The sequence below is a fragment of the Mastomys coucha genome, unplaced genomic scaffold (assembly GCF_008632895.1).
Source record: "Mastomys coucha isolate ucsf_1 unplaced genomic scaffold, UCSF_Mcou_1 pScaffold16, whole genome shotgun sequence".
NCBI classification, from domain to species: Eukaryota; Metazoa; Chordata; class Mammalia; order Rodentia; family Muridae; genus Mastomys; species Mastomys coucha.
Genome location: NW_022196898.1, coordinates 63,950,320 through 63,973,511, shown reverse-complemented (window position 1 = coordinate 63,973,511; position 23,192 = coordinate 63,950,320). Strand labels below are relative to the sequence as shown.

The following is a 23,192-nucleotide window of genomic DNA, read 5'->3' as shown; positions in this document are numbered from 1 at the left end:
TGTGTGTGTGAGTGTGTGTGTGAGTGTGTGTGTGTGAGTGTGTGTGTGAGTGTGAGTGTGTGTGTGTGTGTGTGAGTGTGTGTGTGTGTGAGTGTGTGTATACAACATATGTAGTCATTATAACAAATGAATTGACTTATGCTTCTCATGGAATGCCTCCTATCATTTATTTTTAAAAGGATAGAGACGAGTGCTTATAGTTTAACACTTCTTTGTAAAGATATAACCACTCCTAAGAAGACCCCATCTCATACATATATGCATATAGCTGTAGTGTGAGAGGAGGCCTTTTACTCTGCCCTCATGCACATATGCATATGGCTATAGTGTGTGAATGGAGGTTTACTCTGAAGCTCATGAAGAGTGTATCTTATAAACCCCTCCCTTGTGTAGGTGTCTTTTAAGGTCATGTATCTAACTGTGTGTGAGTAATTTTGTCTGCTTATAATGAACCTCCAAATAAAATGTTTCAGATGCCATCCCCAAAGAGCCCCAAGTGCTGGACCTCTGCCCCGAGTGTCTGCACATGGAGGATAGACCATTTAAATACACCATTAAAAGCTAAAAGCATTTTGCTTAACAAGAGTGATTCAGGAATGGGGGACAGAGAAAGAACAGGAGGCACAAACACTACCACACAAAGCAAACAAACAACGAAACAGAAACCTAGTGAATCTTCCCTCTGCCTTCCACATGGTGCTATTGAGGCAGCGCTGTGTGATTCTCACAAATCAGCCAAGACAATAAATGGGACCTGGTGACAATGTAGTCCTCCTCCCTTTCCTGAATTAATAAGAACCCAGCTGGTAGGAGCAGAGAAATGGATTTTGGTGACTGTCTAGAAAGCTTTGTTGTCAAATGTCTTCCTTTTTTTGTGCATGGACTGTCTATCCCATCACATAGCATATCAAAGAGAAGGTCACAAAACACAGCATGGTGGTAGGCTCTTAATCAACATGTGCTTGATGAGTAATTGAAGAAAGGGTCACTTTTGTGATGGTCTGCGGCCCAGGCACTCCTTGTCATAATGCATCTTGCTGTTTGCACGGCTCCAGGGAGCCTGGTCATTTGGTGAACCGTGAAAGAGCCAGCATTTCAGGCAACAAAGCTGTAATCCAGGGAAGGACTTGCAGATTGCAAAGCAAAATTGTGTTGCTCACAGTAATTGTAAGACTCCCTGGGAATGATTTGGGATATTCAGGATGAATCTTTTCACAGGAACCTTCCCCTTTTATTGAAAATAGATTTCTTCTTTACCCTCACATAATATGTGTTGATCATGGTTTCTCTCCCTCTACTCCTTCAAGCCCCTCCCCGGCTCTCCTCCCATCTGGATCCACCCCCTTTCTGTCTCCCATTAGAAAGCAAACAGCTTTTAAGGGATAGTAATAGAAAAATATAAAATGAAATAACATATAGTAAGATAAAAGAAAATCTAACACATCAGAATAGGGAAAAACCAAATAAACACAAGGAAAAGAGCCCAAGAAAAGGCACGAGAGACTGGACACAGATCTGCTGGGTTGTGCAATCAGGAATCTCTTAAAAACACTGACTTGGAAGCCATGATATATACTTAAAGGACATGTGGGGTAAAAAGAAAGAAGAAAAAAATATGTCTAAAATAGAATAAAATAAAAATAAAAATAAAATGAGGGGTAGCGAGAGAGCGCAAGGAACCTCCACATGTCCTGTTGACCATCTGCTGCTGGACACGAAGCCTGCCCTTATGGGTTGTTTGTGTCCCCTAGGAGACTCCCTTGGAGAAAACTAAGTTTTCATTCTCAGTTGGAGATTGTTCTGGGTTAAGGCTGGGAGCTTGGGTCCACTTCGTCCTTCAGCTCTGTGACCCAGTGCTGGGGGCAGAGCCATCCAGGCCCTGTGCATCCTGCCTTAGTCTCTGTGAGTTCGTACGTGCTTCAATCCTGTTGATGTAGAGGGCCTTGTCTTCCTGGCCCTCTGGCTCTTTTCATTCTCTGGCTCTTATACTCTTTCTGCTGGAGTGTCCTATTGTCTGTCAGTGGGTCTCTCTATTTGTTCCCACATGCTGAAGGAGGAAGCTGTGCTGATGATTATGAACAAGGTACTGATTTATTAATACAGCAGAATGCCATCAGGAGTTATTTTATGGCTTTTTTTTTTTTTTTTGAATAGTAGTATTTAGTTTTCTCCTAGGTCCCTAGGCTATCTAAGCCCAGGTTCTTGGTCACCTAACCAGTTTTGGGTATGGGTTCTGTCTTGTGGAGTAGCCCTTAAGTCAAACCAGATATTAGTTGGTTACTCCCGCAAGGTTTGGGCCACCGTTGCTCTAGCTTACCTCGCAGGCAGGAGGACACCCTTGTGCATCAGTGGGTTTGTGGTTAGGTGGGTGTTTACAGTTCCCCTTTGGTATCATGCAGAGTACCTTCTTCTAGCAAAGATGCCGGCGCATAGGGTTGGGAGGTCTTGGTAGGTAAAGCACCAGCTTTACTTCTTCATGCTCATTGTCTTTAGCAATGGGGCCTGGGCATTAGTTTGTGGACTTGTAGTCTTGGCCACAGTGTAGGCGGTTTGGGCATTCCCGCAGGACCATTTTGGCTAACAACTCAATCAGATGTAACCCAATCCTGGTTTGGAAGCTTCATTTGGTGACAAGAAATGTGCAGTCGGGGCTCTGTCTCCTCATTATTTAGTGATTTCATCCAGATTGCCTTCAAATATGTATGGATTTTAGGAAGCTTTTCCTGTATTGGGTTTCCATTCCACCCATTGAACGGTCTTTATTTTTAGCTATATCTCCCCATATCCTCCCCCCCCATCACCTCCCTCTTACCTTCCCCTCCCTACTTGATCTCCTGCTTCAGTCCCCCCCCCATCCATGTATAACTGTCTCTTGTATTTCCCTTTCCTAGGGAGATCTTTCTGCCACCCAGTCCCTTACTCTAAACCTAACCTGCATGGTCTATGGATTGCAGCTTGGTTGACACTGACTTAAGAGCTAATATTCACATATAAACAACTACATGCCATATCTGTCTTTCTGAGTCTGGGTCACCTCACTCAGGATGATTTTTTTTCTAGTTCAGGCCATTTACCTGTGAATTTTATGATTTCATTTTTATTTATTTATTTATTTTTAATGGCTGAGTAATACTCTATTGTGAAAATGGACCACATTTTCTTTATCTGTCTGTTGAGGGACATCTGGGTTGTTTCCAATTTCTGGCTATTATGAATAGAGCAGCAGTGAACATGGTTGAGCAAGTGTCTCTGTGGTAGGATGAGATGTCCTTTGGGTATATGCTCAGGAGTGGTCCAGCTGGATCTTGAGGTAGATCAGTTCTCATCTTCCTGAGGAACCACCACACTGTGGCTGTCCACATTTGCACTCCCACCTGCAGTGGATGAGGATGCCCTTATTCTACATCCTTGCCAGCATGAGCTGTCACTTGTTTTATTGATCTTACTCATAGACACTTCTTTACTAAATTACACTTACTATATAGTATGGCTTAAGAAGGCTAGGTACTTGGGAAGCCACGGCAGGAGGATTGAATGAGGAATGAATTCAATGCTAGCTTGAATTAGGGAGACCCTGTCTCAAATAAAACCAACCAATCAACCAATCAACCAACCAATCAGCCAAACAAGCTTAATGTCTATGATATTAGTTTCTCCCACATTTTTATGTTTGCGTGCAGTGTGCCTGTATCCATATGCATTGTTTCGTATGTGTGAGGGCATACATGTGTTTGTGTGTATGGGGTGGTTGTACATTACATGTGCCTGTGGAGGCCTAAGGTTAATAAATCGTCTATCATTTTTCAACCTATTCATTAAGGAAGAGTTGGTCTCTCAGTCAAAATCAGAGTTTACCAGCATGGCTGGCCTTATAAGCCAGCCTGTTCTAGGAATTCTGTCTCTGCCTTTGGAAGCTAGATTTACGAGTAGGCTGCCATGCTCACCAGTTTCTGGGGATCCCATGCTGGTCCTTGTCCTTGCATGGCAGGTGCTCTAACTGCTGAGTAATCTCCTCTGCCCTTTAAAGGAGATTTATGTGACCAGAATGCTGCTTATAAATACAGAGGATGGGGCAGCAGGGTGTAACCACCTCTAGTCTAATGATGAGCCAGTGCCTATTCCTTATAGGTTATGTCTCATTTCACCTGCCATTCAGTTACCTGAAGAATGCCATCTATAATTAGTCAAGTGAATATTTTAAATATCCCACTAGGACATTCAGAAATGCTAGAAAGGAATGGTGAAAGTATTCTAAAAGATATATTTCAATTAATTCATTATACCCCACATATTTCAACATATAGTTAATGCAGAGATTATTAATGGAGTACTTTACATTTTTTTAAAAAAAAAACATTATGTCTTCAAAGTCCGGTGTGGAGTTTACATTATGGCATACCTGAGTCTGGTCTGTTCATACTATATGACACAGGAGCCATGGGTGGCCAGGCTTGCCGTGTATCGCCATGGTCTCCCAGAGTGGCATGAAGCCCAAGGGAAAGCAGGCGGGGCTTTATCCGCTCTGACTGTTCATGTGGAAGTCCTTTCAAGATTGTCCAATTTAGAAGGTTTAGACAAGGGTGCCTCAGGAATTTGGGTATTCCCATGTTGGCCAGCGGATGGATTATTGCATTCGGGACTGAGAAAGAGCATCAGACACAGGTCTTGCAAAAAACCCATCTTCTAGAATATGGTTTCTCCAGTTTCCAAGTTAACCTGTCTGTCTTGTTGCTCAGACACACATTGCTCAGTCAGAATTCTACCAGTAATACTAGGAATATCCAGATGCAACCAACCAACCAACCAACGAATCAATCCACTCACCCACCCAGACAAACAACTAACCAAAGTCACATGATCTGAGAGCTCGAAAGCTCTCTGTCAAAAAACGTCTGTACTTTCCAACAGGGCTCGTAAGGTATTCTCAAAGAACCGGAGAACCAACACAGCAGCCACTCCTTTGAAGTCTAGCCATGGATCAGTTCAGGAAAATAATATCGACCTGTTGTCCTAGGGAGAAATATGGAAATAAGAGCCCTAGCGTTCAATTTACACTGTGATGCTGTGTGCCTGTGTGTGTGTGTGTGTGTGTGTGTGTGTGTATGTGTGTGTGTGTGTGTGTGTGTGTGTATATATATATATATATATATACATATATATATATATATATAAATAAAATATATGGGCAGTACGCCCTCTAGTGATGAAGTGACTGCAGGACATCCTGCTTTGACGACCTTGGTGAAGCTAGGTCTTCAGGAGGTGCTTTATTTTAATGACTGGTCTACGAGCTGGTGACCTTACAGGAAAATGCAGAGCAAGGTCACCCACAAGCAGTACGTTGTTCTTGCTTGTGGGTGGGATTGCTGTAAGTGTAGAGAAAGGAGCTTCAGGGGTGATCTTTTTTCTGGGGGGATGGGGTGGGGAGGAGCGCTAATCTCTGTGGGTCACATTTATTACTTCACTTAGCTTTTCAATTTCAAAAAGTTGCCTGGGGATTCAGTAGAGTTCAAAGTTCAAGGTCAACTTCAGAAATTAGCAACTACTTAGAAGCTTCCTTTGAACTTCTTGATGTCTGCCATTTTCTTACACACCCCCTTCCTCCCCACCCCACCCCCCCATCCCCGCCCCAATAAGTTTAACTCCATTTTGAACAAATGCTGAGAAATAGCTCTGTCAGCAGGAGGGTATTATTTCAGATTGTCAGGCTATTGTTGACTCTGTTCCCTCACGTGCTGGCAATCTGGGCCACATCTTTGACCTTGGCAGGTGAGAGCCGCACCTGGCTGTGTTTCCCTGACGACAGAGGAGCTGCTGCTTCAGTAGGAGCAAGGGCACCGCACAGGGCTAATCATTGGTTTTCACCACAGCACCCAGAGAACCGGATCGTATTTGCTCAACACCCTGTAAACAGAGTTCACACCTGTCGTCAGCCAGGGCCTCAGCTTGTCTCATTTCCCACCCAGGCAGTTCCATTCTGATCACTCTGGCTGGGAGATTTTGCTTTTCTAGCACTTGGTGTGGAGGTGGAGGAGAGAGATGGGATCGAGGCTCAGACTGAATCATTCTCAGCCCTGCGTGGCTCATTGCTGTGTTGTGTTAGACGATACAGTTTACACACCTGTGTCTTCCGTGCGCTCTCTGTGCTTGTGCGCAGAAACTGTGTCTTATCTGCCTTTGCATGAATAAAGTAACCCCCTAGCAGAGTCTACTCACCACAAGGAGTCCATCAGTGTTTAAGACATGACATAACTAACGGGTGAGCAAATGAACATCAAATGGAGAGTGATCTATTTTCAGTGGAAGTTGACCAAAACTGTTATTTTTAAAAATTTGAGATTATAATTTAATTACAAACATTTTTCCTTGACCTTTCCTTCCTTCCATATACCCCTCCTCACTCTCCTTCAGATGGTCTCTTAGGCCATTAATTGTTACTGCATGCATCTGTCCGTGCATGCATATCTATATATGCACATGTATTTCTAAATCTAGTCTGCTTAGTCCATATAGTGCTACCTGTATGTATGTTTTCATACTGACCATTTTGCATTGAATAACCAAATGGTGTGCTCTTCCCTCTCCCATCCTAAGAGTCTGTCAGTTGCCTATAGTTCTTTGTATAGAGATGAAGCCTCCTAGTGAATCCATCCAGTTTGGTGTGCTCATTGACATTATACTTGTTCAGCTCATGTTCGGGCAGCCATGTTAGTGAGACCTTTTGGGTGTAGCTTCTGATATTACTTGGAGACACACTCTCACAGCTAACTCCCTAGACTGAGACTTTTAATTAAGAACCAAATCTGATTTTGTAGTAACTCTCCAGGGAACATATCCATGATGGACTAGAATACTTTTTTTTTAGAATATTTTCTTTTTTAGAATACTTTCATCATTGGCTCATCTCTGCTGCAAGAATTTATAGCAGAAAAAAAAATCAGTTATGTGCAACACAGATCACTGGTTGGTGGATTTAAGGTCAGGATTCGTACATAATGCCAACTTAGTTTACGGTATGATTCGAGACTATCTAGGCTGACTACATCCTTCATTATATCAGGAAACTGTCATACCAACCAGTGGATGTTGACTCTTCAGTTTAGCATGTTCTGTGAGGACCAGTGACGTCTGTTATGTCCTCCCTCTCTGGTCTGCAGCAGGAGTCAGTGTGTGACGGGGCAAGACTGTGCCTGGGAGTGGCTCTGTAGAGCAAACTGGAGTGGAATCTGGGTGCTGCTTGGCCTGAGATCCTCCCTTGTTCATGTATTGTGGGAAGGGCAGTATACTCTTGCCCCAGCACCAGGGTCAAGGAGGCCGCTGAGTGCAGATGTGTGGGCATGGTCTCAACCATCTGGAGCAATTACAGAGGTGTGCCTCCCACAGGGAGCTAACTATGAGAACTATTTGAAGCATGCTTCTGGAGTCATCTCCAGTTGTATTTATTTCTCCACTGAAAGGCCACAAGTTTAAGGTAGCCAAATTCCTTCCTGGCCACTACAGCTGCCCCTGGAGGGGGACCCAGGGTTTCCTCATGTGCTAAGAAATCATTGCGGTGTACAGATAGTGTCGGCTAAGTCCGTAAGACTTGTCAGATTCCCCTCTCCCGGACAATTATGCTATTTTCCCTCCCTCTCTTCTTTATTTACTGTTTGGTTTATTTCTCTTCTTTCCCTGCTTTCTTTCTCTGTGGCTTTGTGCATTTTGGTTTTTGCTATCCTGATATTAAGTCTCACTGTAGTCCTGCTGGCCTGGAACTCATAGCAAACATCTTGCCTCAGCTTTCCAAGTGCTGGTATTATAGATTCCTCCTCCTCCTCCTCCTCCTCCTCCTCCTCCTCCTCCTCCTCCTCCTCATCCTCCCCCCTCCTCTTCCTTCTTCTTAACTTCCAAACCATTTGAGGTGTGGTCTCTGTAACTTTTATGGTTTGATGTTCCTGCCAACACAGGAGTGTCCAAAGCCAAACAAGTTTGGTTCTGTGGCCAGTGTCTGATTGTGAAGGCATTTTCCTTCCTCGTTTTGCAATGCGATGACTCTTGCATTTCTCTTCTTGCAATCTCTGGTCACCTTTCTCAACCTTTCTCATAAGCCTTTTTTGTTTCCTTTGTCCACCTTGAAACCCTGATGTTATAGGGCTTCATGATTTCTGTGAACATGCTTTCTGTGGTTCAAGTACACTGACTTTTAAGAGTCAATAACAAGATGTGTACTGCTGTCCCCAGGCCCTGTATCTTGAGCATTAAAATGACATCAGCAAGCATACTGAGTTTTCACAATCTGTGGTAAGTCTACTGTGAGGCAATGGACCATGCCAGGAAACTTGGTATGGTTGAGTGGGTTCAGAAACCCTGGCATCTCGTACATGAGGATGGTAGGTGTTTCCTCTACCCCCAATCCAATTCCTGGCCTGGAACACATGACCACAGCCCCCCACATGAAGAAAGAGACATGTAGCATGGGACAGAGTTCTCTATCCTAATGAGGGAATCTAGATGGGCCGCGAGGGTTTAGCCAATAAGCATCCCTTTCCTGACATTCCTTTCTGCAAAAGGTATTTAGTCTCTGGCCCACTCTGAGGAGGTGGTATGCACCTATTCTGCACGATGAACAATCAGTAAATAGTTTGGAACCAAGGACTGTCTCTCTCATCATGAAGCTCCGTAGGGGGAGCCTTTGCCTTGCAGACCGTCCACCTAAGTCTCCTGCAGAAGGGCCCTCAGTGCTCCCAGACACTTGCCGCTAAGCTAAACTGGAGTGTCCCCCCCCCCCCGCCTGGGCTCGTCATTCTCAATACTTGGGTCCCTTCTGTTCCTGACTGGATGCCCGGGAGTTAGGGAACCCCAGCTTTGGCCTCAGCCTGCGCTGTTTCTCACCCAGGCTGGCATCCCCATCTTAGGTTGTGAGCATCAGCGCTTCCTGCAAGCCTGTCACCCTATAGTGGAGAAAATGCAGCCTAGTGTCCTGCCAGCTTGTGTTTCATCTGCCCGACGGAGTTCCCACACCCCAGCATCGAGGTGGAATGCAGAACCAGTCTGCAGAGGTGCTCCCAGGCATGAACTGTTGGAACAATCTTTCAAATATCCCCACCTTATCTTTCTCCCTTGCCTACGGTCTGTCTTCCATACTGTCTTCTACCACTGTGCCTCTCACTTCCAGTTGTTACTAGTTGAAGGGACACAGTCAACTTACATCGCACACCCCCTTTCTTCTACCACTCTCTCATTTAAAAGTAGAACAAGAGCAATAATCTGGAGCTTGATGATTATCTAGCACCAAAGCGTGGAAACTTAATTTTAACCCAACAACTCAAATATTGACCATGCTTTAAGCTCATAAGGGGTCTAGCTTCATGGCATTATTTGTATTTATGTAATAAAGCTGTCCTGTAAATTTATTGATTCAGAGGTTGAGGAAAATGCAAAAACATCTTTCAAATGCATTTTTGAAAAGATGTTGAAGCTTTCATCTTAGTTTTTGACGCATTCTTTCTGCTGGCCTTCTGACTGATGAGCGTCTTGAATGGTATACTGCAAATGTAGTGCTGTTTTTCCTTAATAAAAAAGTGGAGTCCGGCAGTGGTGGTGCACACCTTTAATCCTAGCACTTGGGAGGCAGAGGCAGGTGGATTTCTGAGTTCGAGGCCAGCCTGGTCTACAGAGTGAGTTCCAGGACAGCCAGGGGTGCACAGAGAAACCCTGTCTCGAAAAACCAAATAACCAAAAACCAAACCAACCAACCAACCAAACAAAAAGTGGAGATGGTCAAAGCTCTTCCCTCTTGGGCTTATTTTGGGAATTAAATGAGCTACATAGTGTACTGTTGTGCAGAGTGGGGAGGCAAGCAGTTCATGCTTGCCTTCATCATAACTGATATTTGTCAATCCCAAAGAAAAACACCGAGAGTCCCTTTTAGTATTTTGTGCATACCAACAAGTTACAGTCTTTTTTTTTCTTTTAAAGGTTTATTTTTATGTGCATTGACATTCTTGCCTACATATATGTCTGTGTGAGGGTGTTGGATCCTCTGGAACTGGAGTTACAGACAGTTGTGAGCTGCCATGTGGGTGCTGGGAATTGAACCCAGGTCCTCTGGAAGAAAAGCCAGTGCTCTTAACTGCTGAGCCATCTCTCCAGCCCAAAGTTACAGTTCTTGACATATGTTTTCTGGGAAACCATGCATGGTAGAGTGATGGAAAACATATATTGCCAGGCTAGACAACTTGTATTAGTAGTCTCACCATCAGCTCTAAGGGCTTTCTGTGTTTATTGTGGACCTATGATAATGGCAAAAGTCCAAATGTTTGTGCTTTTGTAACCAGTGCATCATAGACATAAATACATTCTCTGCAAGTGTAGAAATTGATGCTTTCAATATTAGGAATAGCAACCTAGCTGTTCAAGGAAAGTGTGAACTAGAAAATCTTACAATATGGCGAGTTACAGTATCTAAACACACCCATTGTAGGAATGAGATGTTTATTGTGTAGTTTAGATCATCTGCAGCTTTTCTAACTGGTGTTTGATGGGCATCAGCCGATGCTAAAACATGTTCATGTCTCATGCCCGAGTACATGTTTCTTTACAAATGTGGTGGGGTTGGAAAGTACCTGAAGTTCCTGCCTGGTCTAATTCTTTGAAGTTTAATTAGGACAACAGATTTGTGTCATTTTGAAGACTCTGTCATCAACATGTTAGCATTTGTAGAAATCACCGGGAGAGAAATCACCAGGAGAGAGGCACAGATGTAAAGTAACTTTTAGTTGCCTGATGTAATTGTCGTCTCTGAGGCTTACTACCTCTGTACAGTCTAATCTAGAATTACTGCTGAGTAAGCTCATCCCTTCCTAGTTCTTTCTGAATTCTGGCTGTCTGGTTCAGTTCAATTGTTCTGGCTCAAACTCCTCTCCAAATTGACGATGGATTCAATTTTGCTTTTCTCTTGGCCTCTCCTGAATTGCTCTGCTTGGCCTCAAAATAGCTTCAGCAATCTGTTCAATCTAATCTTCTGGCTCCTTCTCATTCTCTGGCTCATTCCATTTTGACCCGTGTCTAGCTTCTTCTCTCTTCAACCAATCTTTATAAAACTGTCCCAGTAAAGCTGCCTCCTCCTTCTGTCTGTTCCTTAAGTTGCTTTCCTTTCCTCTCTCTGAGAGTTGGGCATATCCTATTCTGTCAAATCTTTCTCCGATTCGCTATTGTCTGCCACTCAATTAGACATCACTTTCAAACATGGGCACTTCCTTCTAAAAACTAACTTTACCTTCATTGTTTGAGATTAAAGGTTTGTGCTAAGGGCTGAGCCACACCACAACTAGAAACAAGGCCTTTCAGTAAATAACATGGTGAACATGGGGTTCACAATGTGATCAAATATCCTGCAACATAAAGATCATTGTTCTGGAATATTACCAGAGTACTCTTTTATAGCATTAGGTCAGGTAAAAGCTGTGACTTTTCTTTCAAATTTAAATCTAATTTCCTAGGGTGCTAAATAGAGTCAGGTATTACCCAATGTTTACCATTTTAGGTAGAAAGGTTTACAATCACGATTCTGTTGATTCTGTGAGTGAATTGATCTTGATGGTAAATTACAGTGAATTTATCTCACTACCTCTATCATATGATTGATTATAAAAGGTTACTATTTAACCAAACAGCTATCTATAATCAAAATGAACAGATGTAATTCAAATACATTCATCTGTCCTCCTTGGTAGCCAACAGAAATAGTGAACACAGAAAGCCACTGTCTACTACTGTTGATAAGGACATGCTTTTGTCTTTTGATAATTGAAGCTCATGTTTATTATTGACTTTTTAAAGTGTAAAGGGGCATATTGGATCATTCATTTAGACTGTTTTATTTAAACAAATTGTTTAATCCTTTAGCGGAAAGTCATACATTTGATTCTTTATTCCAATTGTTAGAAAGAGATAGCTACACATCTGCTATGCATCTCTAAGATTTTTAGGGTGTTGTAAACAGATTTTGTTTATTATTGGGTTACTATAGTGCGTACACATTCGTGATGTCATATAAAGTTTTTTTTTATATACCTTTTTTTGTCACTGGAAAGATATATCTGTGTTTTAGGAATAGAAATTGGCCAGTCAGATTTTGGTTTTCATGGAAGAGGCAATGGATAACATAAATGAGGCAGTGGCTCCGATTGCTTTGATCTTCTAGTGTTTAGTACATGTTTATTAGTACTTGACAAAGAGTACAAATTGGCTTAGATGCCTACCATGGAGGTCCTCGCCAGAAGCCAGAGGAAGTGTTTTTTACATGGAAACTTGTTGCTTTCCTAATGTAGATGGAGACTTGAGCCAGAGGTGGAGTTGGATGTGGAGGCGTGAATATTTTTTTAATGCATTACATAGAAGTCTTCTGGTCATTGGCAAAGTCTTGGGTGTAACATAATCCCTGTCCCAGTATGGATAGATTAGTAGCACAAGGACAAGGAAGAAAATGAGGAAGGGAGGAGGTACTGGAATGTGGGAAGGCAAGCCATTTCTTGGACTGTAGGCCTTGGCTGATGAGCACGTTGAGTCTGTTGACCAAAGGTTGACAATTATTAATCAGTCAGCCAGCAGATACATTTTTCTGGGGGGTGGGGTTCATAGGATTTACAAACTTATTTAAAGGTAGTCAGTATTCAAAGAAAGACTTTGGAAAGTCTATTTGGAAGGTCAGACCCAGTAAGTCAGCTTTCCAGGGTGACCAGTTAGCCAGAGCTGGAAGCACCTGCCTTTCTTGTCAGCCTTCTTTGGGCTTGGCGCCCTCTGCAGGAGACTGTGGCTGAGCGGTTTATGGTGCCTCATCCCTCCTTCCTGCCCTTTGCCAGTCCTGCAACCAGCATTGGTTGTCGGCATAAATACTCCCAACAACAACAACAACAACAACAACAACAACAACAACAACAACAACAACCAGAAAAAAGTGGACATGTTTATTGTGACCCAGATATTTATAGTTTTTTTCATCATTTAAAGCCTCCTTACCATGTTCATGAAAGTGCTTATCTTTCCTATTTTTTCTTACCTCAACCTAATTTTTTTTCTGGAATAAAATTTCATCGTATTTCATTGTAGATTGACCAGGAGACAAGCTTACTTTAATACAAATAAACTTATCATACAGTCTATAATTTTCATCATCTGAGTAGAAACTCTTCTTCAATGAGGTGACGCTATAGTGTTTTATAGAGAAGGTGCATCTTGAAACTTATACTGGTTCCTCTTTATGTAAGTCCCATTAGTCTAGTACTGATAGTGTGATAAGCTATTTTTAAGGACATCCTAAACTGTGTAAACATTATAAACTATTTTTATTTTCTTTTTCCACAAAATTCTGCCAGCGAGTTGAAAATGGGGACTTCAACTGGATCGTTCCAGGAAAATTTTTAGCCTTCAGTGGACCACATCCTAAAAGCAAAATTGAAAATGGTAAGTTGTTTTCTCCTTTGTCATGTAAACATTTATTGTAGTTCACTTTCCTTATGTTCTTCATAATGTATTTCCACATATAATTCACTTCCTTTGCTAATACCCTTTGAGGAATATTTGTTTGTAATTTTCAAAATTGAACAGTATTAACTTGTGTGTTAAATGCTAAACTTCTAGTATGTTTTATTTTCTTTTATTTTTTAAAAGCAAGCTTATTTTATTTTTAATTATGTGTACGTCTCTGTGTGTGTGTGGGGGTATGTCATGAGTGGTGTGTACATGGAGTACATTGCCTACAGAGGTCACAAGAGGCCATCAGATTCCCTGGAGCTGGAGCTGCAGATGGCTGTGAGCTGTTTAACATGGGTGCTGGGAACCCAACTTTGCTCTGCTGCAAGAGCAGCCCACACTTAACTTTTGAACCATCTCTGCAGCTGCCTGTGACCCTGTTTTCAGACACAAGCTTTCAGGCTGCTGTAAACAGATCATTCACTTATATGAGTAGCCTAGGAGAAATCCGAGACAGAGACCGGCCAAACCAGTGAGCAGAGAGCCAGACTCTAGCAAGCATCCATACCTGAAGCAATTTTATTTTGGACTGTGATAGCTAAAATCTTGTTGTTTAATTAGAGCAGTGGTTCTCAATCTTCCTAATGCTGCGACCCTGTAATACAGTTCCTCATGGTATGCTGACCCCGAAACATAAAGTTATTTCATTGCTGCTTCCTAACTGTAATTTTGCTACTGTTGTGAATAGTAATGTAAATATCTGATATGCAATCCTGTGAGAGGGTCTTCTGACCCTTAAGAGGGTTGCGACCCACAGGCTGAGAACCTATTGAGTTAGAGTCTCCATCTTCAGAGGCGATGTTTTCTAGAAGCACCATAATTTCTGTAGAGAATTTTAACTTTGTAAATACTTTTTCTGAGGTTAGAATAATTTTCTAGCAGGATTAGCAGTTTTGATCTAGTTACAACGAGAACTTGGGATATTCTATTTTGAGAAAACCCATCTTTTGAGGAAGATGAGGAGGGTTTCTTAGAAAAACTGAGGCTTCTTTTTTTTAAACAAAACATTTTTATGTTTATTTCACAATTTCACCTGCATATATGCAACGTATCTTCATCCCATTTGATTTCTTTTTTTTTTTAAAAGATTTTGTTTATTTATTATATGTAAGTACACTGTAGCTGTCTTCAGACACACCAGAAGAGGTTGTCAGATCTCATTACGGATGGTTGTGAGCCACCATGTGGTTGCTGGAATTTGAACTCAGGACCTTCGGAAGAGCAGTCAGTGCTCTTAACCACTGAGCCATCTCTCCAGCCCCCCCATTTGATTTCATTGATCCCCTTAGACCTCTCATACTTCCCATCTTACCTTCATGTCCTTTTTGTAAAAAAAAACAAACCCGAAGCCAATAAAACCTCACTGAGTCCAATTTGTGCTGCTGGTTTGCACTGGTGTGAGCCCATGCCACCAAGCATGGGGCAATGTTCTGTTAGCCACACCCCAAAGACAGATGACTCCTCCCACCACTAACACCCATCAGTTTCCAGTAGTTCCTCAGTGAAGGATGGGGCCTTATGAGCTCCTCTCCCATCCATGCTGAAATGCTGACTAGCTTGATCTTTGGGCAGTCTTGAGCAGGCAGCTACAGCCACCATGAGTTCATGAGCGCAGCAACCACATCATGTCTAGAAGACAGCATTTCACAGCTCTCCTCTCCAGCCACAGCTTCTCTGACCCAGGCTGAGAGGAGCATTAATTTATGGGCATGAACAAATATTTAGAAGGCAGTTTGACAAGGTGTCCACTTAGCAAGACGGATCCCGCTCACCTCCCAGGGCCCATGACCTCCCCAGTCATAGGCTTTTGACCCAGTTTACAGTACCAGGGATAGAGTCTCTCTTGTGGAGCAGACCTAAGAATCAAACAGAAAGGTATTAGTTGTCCCCCATACAGTCAGCCACACATAGTGGACACATCTTGCTGGACAGATTGGTATTGTCACTCAGCTGGGTAAGACTGTTGACAACTTTTCTCTCTCAGTAGCCTGTATCTTCTGGTGCAATGAAAGCTAGCTGGTAGGGAGGACAGTTCCTGGTCAGTCCCAGCTTGGTTTTCCTGTGTCGTTAGTCCAAAGTGTGTTGGATCATCAGCAATAGGGTCTTAGGGTCTAGCTATGTGGATAGTCAAGGAGAAGCTGAGATTTTAAAAATAATTAATGATCAAATAGCTATTAATAGGAGGAAGCCAAAGGATGACCATGGGACTCAGCAGAAGGCATTGTGTGAGTCTTAAGGCTGTGCTTGTGTGAGCAGAGGTCAACCAGGTCACTCATTGACACTCCTTAACTCCTGTAGTTTTGGCAGAGGGGAAAGAGCAGTCCCTTTAAAAATAAATAAATAAATTTGAATTGATTAAAGAATTATAACTATAGAATGAAATGTGTATGCTAATCACACACATACTCTCTCTCTCTTTCTCTCTCTCTCTCTCTCTCTCTCTCTCTCTCTCTCTCTCACACACACACACACACACACACACACTTGAGAGTTGGAGGGTATCTTGAGACAGAATCCCAGATATTCAAAGAGTTCCTTTGTCCATTTAATGAGTGCAACGTTGTGGGTAGGTTGAAGCCTGGTTCACCTGACCCTTACTGGTTGTGGAACCTGCAGTGAGCGTCCTCCCTTCTGTAAGCATCAGTTCCCTTGTATAGCCCAATAAGGGAACAGACCTACATTTTGGGCAGCTAGTGAGGATAGGATTAGAGACATGGATGAAGGGCCTTAAGGTGACAGGTCCCTTAGCAGCTACACAATTATATTTTTATCATGATGGGCTGACTACCACATTATCATACATAGACCAGTCATTTCACTGGTCTCCCAGTGGTCACCCCCACTCTCCCAACTTTAACATGAAGTCTGGGAAAGGATGCATTGAAGTCTCTTAGCTCTGAAATTGTTTGGTTAGCCTGTTCTTCAGCTCCTCTGAGTCCTGTGCCTCACTGTTGCCATGTCCCCATCTAGTGGCAAGATGGAGTAATGGTTGAGTGAGCGACCAATCAACCCTGGGTGGACCGGGTAGATTTCCAGGAAATGACATTGCTAAGACTAACCAGTCCTTCATAAGTATCCAAACACTACCACACATTTGTTGAGAGATCATAACTAGAGCCTTTGGATTATTTTTCTTGGTTTTAAGTGATTCAAAGTCTTTTTTCTCTTTTAAAAAAACAAGCCCGCCCTGTTCTTTGACTTCATATCCTGATAAATAGAACGGTGTTGAACCTTTGAGAATTTGAGTTACAGGGTTTAAATGGTGGCTAGCTATGAGTGCATGGACTAGTGAGTTATCCAGGCATTAGTTATTCTCTGACTGTGTGGTTTAATGAGATGATCCATATAGGGTACTTTCGTGCCTGGGGCCCATAGCAAGTGATCAATAAAATTAGGTAATGTTACTGTCATCATCATTATCTCAACGTCCTGATACCACATGTTTACAAGTATGCTCTATGTTCTTTCTCAAAAGATACTCATGCTTTCTCTTATACTTTTGTCGTATTAGCTCAACCTCAGATTTACTCCTCGTGGACACTCAGGTCTGCACAGCCATTCTCACACGTTGGTGGTAAGGGGGAACCGATAGGCACAAACCAGGCAGGGGCCCTCATGAGGTTCAGTGAATGCTGGGGACCTGCGGCAGAGCCTCTCAGTAGCTGCCACAGCCGAGCAGGGCTTCCAGTGACTCGGAGCCCCCTACACAAGCTTTTATATTTCCTCACAGCAACCACAGGAGATAGCATATGACATGTAAATAAAGAAAATATCTAATAAAAATTTATTCATTTAATCTTTTAAAATTAACACACACAATCTTAGGAAACTGGGAAAGGAGATATCATATGACATGTAAATAAAGAAAATATCTAATAAAAATTTATTCATTTAATCTTTTTAAATTAGCACACACAGTCTTAGATATTATTGTGTTAGTTTTTGAAAGAAATGTTTTTAAGTAGAGTCTCCTTCCCATCATCCCTCCCACTGCTCATACCCCAGCCCTCCATCATCCCTCCCACTGCAGATACCCCAGCCCTCCATCATCCCTCCCACTGCTCGATACCCCAGCCCTCTAATATCCCTCCTACTGCCCGGTCCCCCAGCCCTCCATCATCCCTTCCACTGCAGATACCCCAGCCACCCATCATCCCTCTACTGCCCAGTACCCCAGCCCTCCATCATCCCTCCTACTACCCAGTACCCTAGCCCTCCATCATACCTCCCCCTGCTCAATATCCCAGCCCTCCATCATCCCTCCAACTGCCTGATACCCCAGCCCTCTAACATCCCTCCTACTGCCCGGTCCCCTAGCCACCCATCATCCCTTTACTACCCAGTACCCCAGCCCTCCATCATCCCTCCTACTACCCAGTACCCCAGCCCTCCATCATACCTCCCCCTGCTCGATATCCCAGCCCTTCATCATCCCTCCTACTACCCAGTACCCCAAACCTTCATCATCCCTCCTACTACCCAGTACCCCAGACCTCCATCATCTCTCCTACTGCCCGGCACCCCAGCCCTCCATCATCCCTCCTACTACCCAGTACCCCAGACCTCCATCATCCCTCCTACTACCCAGTACCCCAGCCCTCCATCATCCCTCCTACTGCCCGGCACCCCAGCCCTCCATCATCCCTCCTACTGCCTGGCACCCCAGCCCTCTCTTGCTACCTTCCCTAGTGATTACTGCCTTTCACATCAGCATGCTCTCCTTTATCCTGCTTCCTTAGCGCCAGCACCTCTTTTCACCCTCTCTTAGTCTCCTAGTTTTCTAGGCTTTATTTCCATCTATACATGTATACATTACAAGCTAGGATCCCACAGATGAAAGAGGACGTGGGGATCTTGTCTTTCTGAGGTTGGGACAGACACCTCACTGTGTTATGTGTTCCAGATTCATCCATTTTCCCCCTGAAAATTCATGTTCTTTACAGCTGAGTAACATCCCATTGTGAATTGGTTCCACGTTCTCATTATCCACTCTGTTCATGGACATCTAGGCTGGCTCCAAATCCTTTCTATTGTGACTAGGGCAGCAGTAAATGTGGATGCGTAGGTATCTCTGTGGTAGGATTGGAGTCCTTTGGATATGTTCATGAGTGGTGCACTAGGTCATATGGCCCATTTGTTTTTAATGCTTTGAGTGAGCTCCATGCAGATTTCCACAATGGCTGTACTAGTTTGCACCCCACCCACAGTGAATAAGGGTTCCAGTTTCCATACATCTCCAACAGCATCTGTTGTTAGACTTCTTGATGTTAGCCATTCAGAATACAGGGAGTTTGTTACAGTGAGACTTACAAGAAAGACATCAATGAAGGGTGTAGAGGGTGGAGAAGGTAGTGGGTCCCTTTGAGGCTGAGAGTTGAAAGATGTGAAGGGGAGTTGGGAGGACTGAGGCTCATGGAGGAAGAGCCTCTGCTGGTCCTCAGGGCTTTGAAGGAATGCCAAATGCTGTGTGGATTTGGGGCTTGGGGAGTAGAGACCCAGAGGCTCTGCTGTCTGAAAAGACATCTGGCCAGATCAAGGCATGCCAAGCTGAGATGGAAGTTCTGGCTGAAGTGCTGACAGACAGGAAGAAAGGCTCTCTTTGGTTGTCCTGTCATCTCTCCTACTTTGAGAGCAAACAGGAAGGATGCTAGAAGGGAGGTCTGCATGGAGTAGTAGATGGGCCCAGAAGTACAAAGACTGAGTTGGAGGTCTGGCTTGGAGCTGAGAGGAAATTAAAAAATGACAGGGTGAACAGACATGCAGCCAAGAGCACGGTATGGAAACCCTCTAGTTCATTCTCTGGAGTATGTCATCCCTGTGAACTCCTGATGAGGTCACTTTACTTGCCTGGTCTGCCAAGAATCTGCCAGAAACTGGCAAATCCTGAGTGGGTGAATCCTGAATGAGTGATTGGTGGTTATTAGTGTGTTAGGAAACTAGTCCTCTCGGCTCCTGGGCTGCAAGGCAAGGTTTTCGGTGGCCCAAATTCCCAGTGGTCACTTTGGGTGACCAGCCAAGAGTAGATCAGTAACAACAATGCTTGCTTGCTGGGGGACATACCAGGGCATCTGGAGATTGTCTCCCCCCACTGTCAAGAGAGTGTCTACCAAAAGTTACTCTCTTAACTTCCTTTGAAATACTAATATTTTTATTGGACATGCATATGTTTATGCTACACATATGACTGATTAAAATTATGTATATACTATGGAATGGCCGTCAAGTTTAACACATGGATCCAGTCCCGCACGCTGTTTTTAACTATAGGCAACATGCTGTGCACTAGGGCCCTTGATCATATTCTTCTTGACCAATGGAACCCTTGGACCTCCATCTCCACAGTTCCCAGCTGTTATTTTAAGAAGATCGTTTTGAGAAATCTTACAAGCTGTGATTCGGACATTGCAAATGATAATTAATCACAATCCTGTTTTATGGGAAGTTGTGCTATATATGAAAACTCTATCTCTGGCTTCAAAAAGGCCTCCACTGTAGCTGAAATGAACCTGTTAAATAAAGAATAATGATCAAGAAGGAATATCGCCTCAAATTACCCTAGCACTGCTCTGTTCATTTGAGAAATTCAGAACTGGCTTTGTTTGGGGCCTCCAAGATTATGATTATGATTCCAAGACTCACATTCTAGAGGCTGCCATTTTTGGCAAACTCTTTCCAAAACACAGGGTTTTGTGTGTGTGTGTGTGTGTGTGTGTGTGTGTGGGTGTGTGTGGGTGTTCAGTTAGGTCAGCCACTACTTTGATGGCTCGCTCCTCTGTGACCTTACGCACTCTCAGGAGACACTCTTTCCTCCTAACTCTGTGAGATTTGAATACTTTGTTGTTTATGTGAGGTGGGACGTGGTTTTCTGCTGACTGTCCCTGTTTGCCTGTAGGTTACCCCCTCCATGCCCCGGAAGCCTACTTTCCGTATTTCAAAAAGAACAACGTGACTACGATCATAAGATTGAACAAAAAGATTTACGAGGCGAAGCGCTTCACAGACGCTGGCTTCGAGCACTATGACCTGTTCTTCATAGACGGCAGCACCCCCAGCGACAACATCGTGCGAAGATTCCTGAACATCTGTGAGAACACGGAGGGGGCCATCGCGGTCCACTGTAAAGGTGGGAGCTCTCAGGGGCCCGCTGGGCTGGGGAAAGGTGGGCTGATCCCACCTAATAATGAGCAAGACCTGTGGGTGATAGAATACAGTGGGAAGTTTTTCTTTTGTTCTAGACAGTTGGCACATGAGCCCATTTTAATAGTCCCTTCCCTAAAGAAAGGATTAATCTCCTTGGTGGTGGGGCCCAACTTTCTGGACAAGTCACTGCATGCACCTGTGACTCTTCTGAGCCCAGGATCATCGACTCTGAACATCTTAAGCACGAAGTAACAATTCCTTCAGAATTCATCAACTTTTCTTCATACTCTTCCATTATCTGATGGTGTTTCCATGTTGTTGTTGTAGTTGTTGTTGTTGTGTGTGTGTTCACAAATGTGTATGCCAGAGTTCGACAACTCAAGTCTTTCTTAGTCACTCTCCAATTTTGTATTTTTGAGACACGGTCTCTCACTGAAGTGGGAGCTTGTCTTCTTGGTTACCTGGCCCGTGAGTCCCAGGGGTTCTCTTCTCTCTACGCTCCCCATTATAGTGCCTGGCTTTATTGTAGATACCTGGGGTTCTGACTGCAGGACCCCATTCTTGCTTGGCAGGCTTTCTGACTGCCTTCCTAGATCCTCTTGATTGCTTTCTTTTAAGAGTCTCTCTACTCTTCTACCCTCACGCCGCCCCTCCCCTAAGTCTTATGCCTCATGGAATGGAGGGTCTTTCCCTGTTCCCCCCACCTTTACTTGATGTGAGTTATCTCAGAATTAGCTATGCAAGTGAATACCTGGCTTCTGGAGTGGGCACTTTGACACAGAGACTGCTCAAGTGTAGGTCCTAGCTTTAAAGGTCAGAATGCAGGATTTCCAGTTAAAATTGAGCGTTAGGTTAAAGTCGGAAGAAGCTCAGATTCCACTGTAGGTTTTCTAGTTTGGTGATCTTAATTTCAGGGGAGACAAATCACTCCTGGGAATGGAGCTTCTAGCGTGCCACTCGCAACTCTTCACAATGCCGCGAGGTGGCGCTGCTCACATTGGCTTTGTGTCCACAAAGGGTTTTTGTTGCACGTTATGCAAATCGGCCAGTAGGTGTTGGGGATGGTACTGTTCTTTTCATGTGCGGAGCAGCGCTGCTGTAAGTGCCTTATTCAGACAGTGTGGCTTTGGTTCTGACAGAAATTAAAATACCATTTTGTAGGCCCTTGTTTCTATGTTTAAGATTTGAGTAGGTGGAGGAACTTTGCCGAACATGTGAGCTGTGAGCAGCGATGCCAAGCTGCGTTCGTTCTCCCAGCAGCCTGGAAGATAGGAAAGCGACCCGCATAAGGTCCCAGGTTTAGGGATGGCTCCAGAAGCCTGGCTGCACCCACCTTTGGCGCGGCTCTTCTCTTGCAGTTCTTTGTGAGGGAAAGACCCTGGCAGGACAGTCCTTTCTCTGGGTTGTTAGAAAGCTGCTCCTTGCTCAATCCTTTGCTTCTGGTCTCTCCATGAGGCAGAGAGCTGGCTTGTTCTGAACGTTTCTCTGGCACCCTAAGTTTGTTTTATTGTAACCCTCCAGGCGGGAACGAATGTACTCTAAATAGAGTCTTGTGCAGCTGCGTTTGACTATCAGGCTGTTGAGATTATGGACCCCACGAAATTGGATTTCCTTCAGGATTTTCATGCTGGGAGAAGCCAGCTAGAGGGAGAATTAACTCTGCGCGCGCGCGCGCGTGTGTGTGTGTGTGTGTGTGTGTGTGTGTGTGTGTGTGTCTCGAGGTGGGGTTGGGGAGGGGCAGTTAGGATACTGCCTGGGATCCTAAATCTGGTGACATGGTGGTGTCCATATTGTTAGAGGCTTCTCAGAGGCAGGACAAGGCCCACCATTCCCATATCTCTGGAGTCTCACAGCCTGAGAGCCTGTGGATTGTGGTAATGAAGCTTTTAGTATGGGATACTCCTATTATCTCTTTCGAAGGTCAGTTTCCTATTCAAACAAACAAACAAAAAATTAGTGTTCTCCCTAGGAGATTAATTTGGCCTTTTTCCTAGTCAGTTTTATTATGACAAAGTTATGTATATATCTCTATATTTATAAGCTATATTTTGGATCATCTGACTCAGGGGAAAAACATAGTTTCATTTTTTAATTTTTTTTCATATAGTTTTTTATTATGTTTCTCCTTTCCCAATTCCTTTCCTATCCTCCTTACCTCTCCCTACCACCCCCCCCCAACCTCATGTTCTCTGTCTCTCTCAAACCAAGAAAACTAAAGGCAAAAATCAAAACAAACAAAAAACCAATAAGATGAAAAAAAAAATGCTCAAACAAAATAAAACGAAAAGAAATCTCCCCAGCTCCACAAAAACATGGAGCTTGTCTTGTGTCCATCAACTACTTCTGGGAGTGGGACCTGCCCTGAGATGTGGTTAATGTGAACAGGGAGACTCCTCTGGGAAAAACTGTTTCCCATGGCCAGAAAATGGCTTTTTGGTTAGGGTTGGGACCCTGCGTCTGTGTCCCTGTCTGAGTACTGGGACCCTGTGTCTGTGTCCCTGTCTGTCTCAGTACTGGGACCCTGTGTCTGTGTCCCTGTC

The 23,192-nt window shown here is 43.8% G+C and overlaps 1 protein-coding gene across 5 annotated transcripts in view; it reads left to right on the top strand.

Moving 5' to 3' along the window:
- The window catches only part of Cdc14a (cell division cycle 14A), a 160,470-nt gene that overhangs the window by 80,674 nt on the left and 56,604 nt on the right, over window positions 1–23,192 (top strand). For all 5 annotated transcript variants that reach the window (XM_031375261.1, XM_031375260.1, XM_031375259.1 and 2 more), the window contains 2 exons: window positions 13,356–13,443; window positions 20,405–20,635. In XM_031375261.1, coding sequence (XP_031231121.1) covers window positions 13,356–13,443; window positions 20,405–20,635 — 319 coding nt within the window. The remainder of the gene's footprint in view (window positions 1–13,355; window positions 13,444–20,404; window positions 20,636–23,192) is intronic.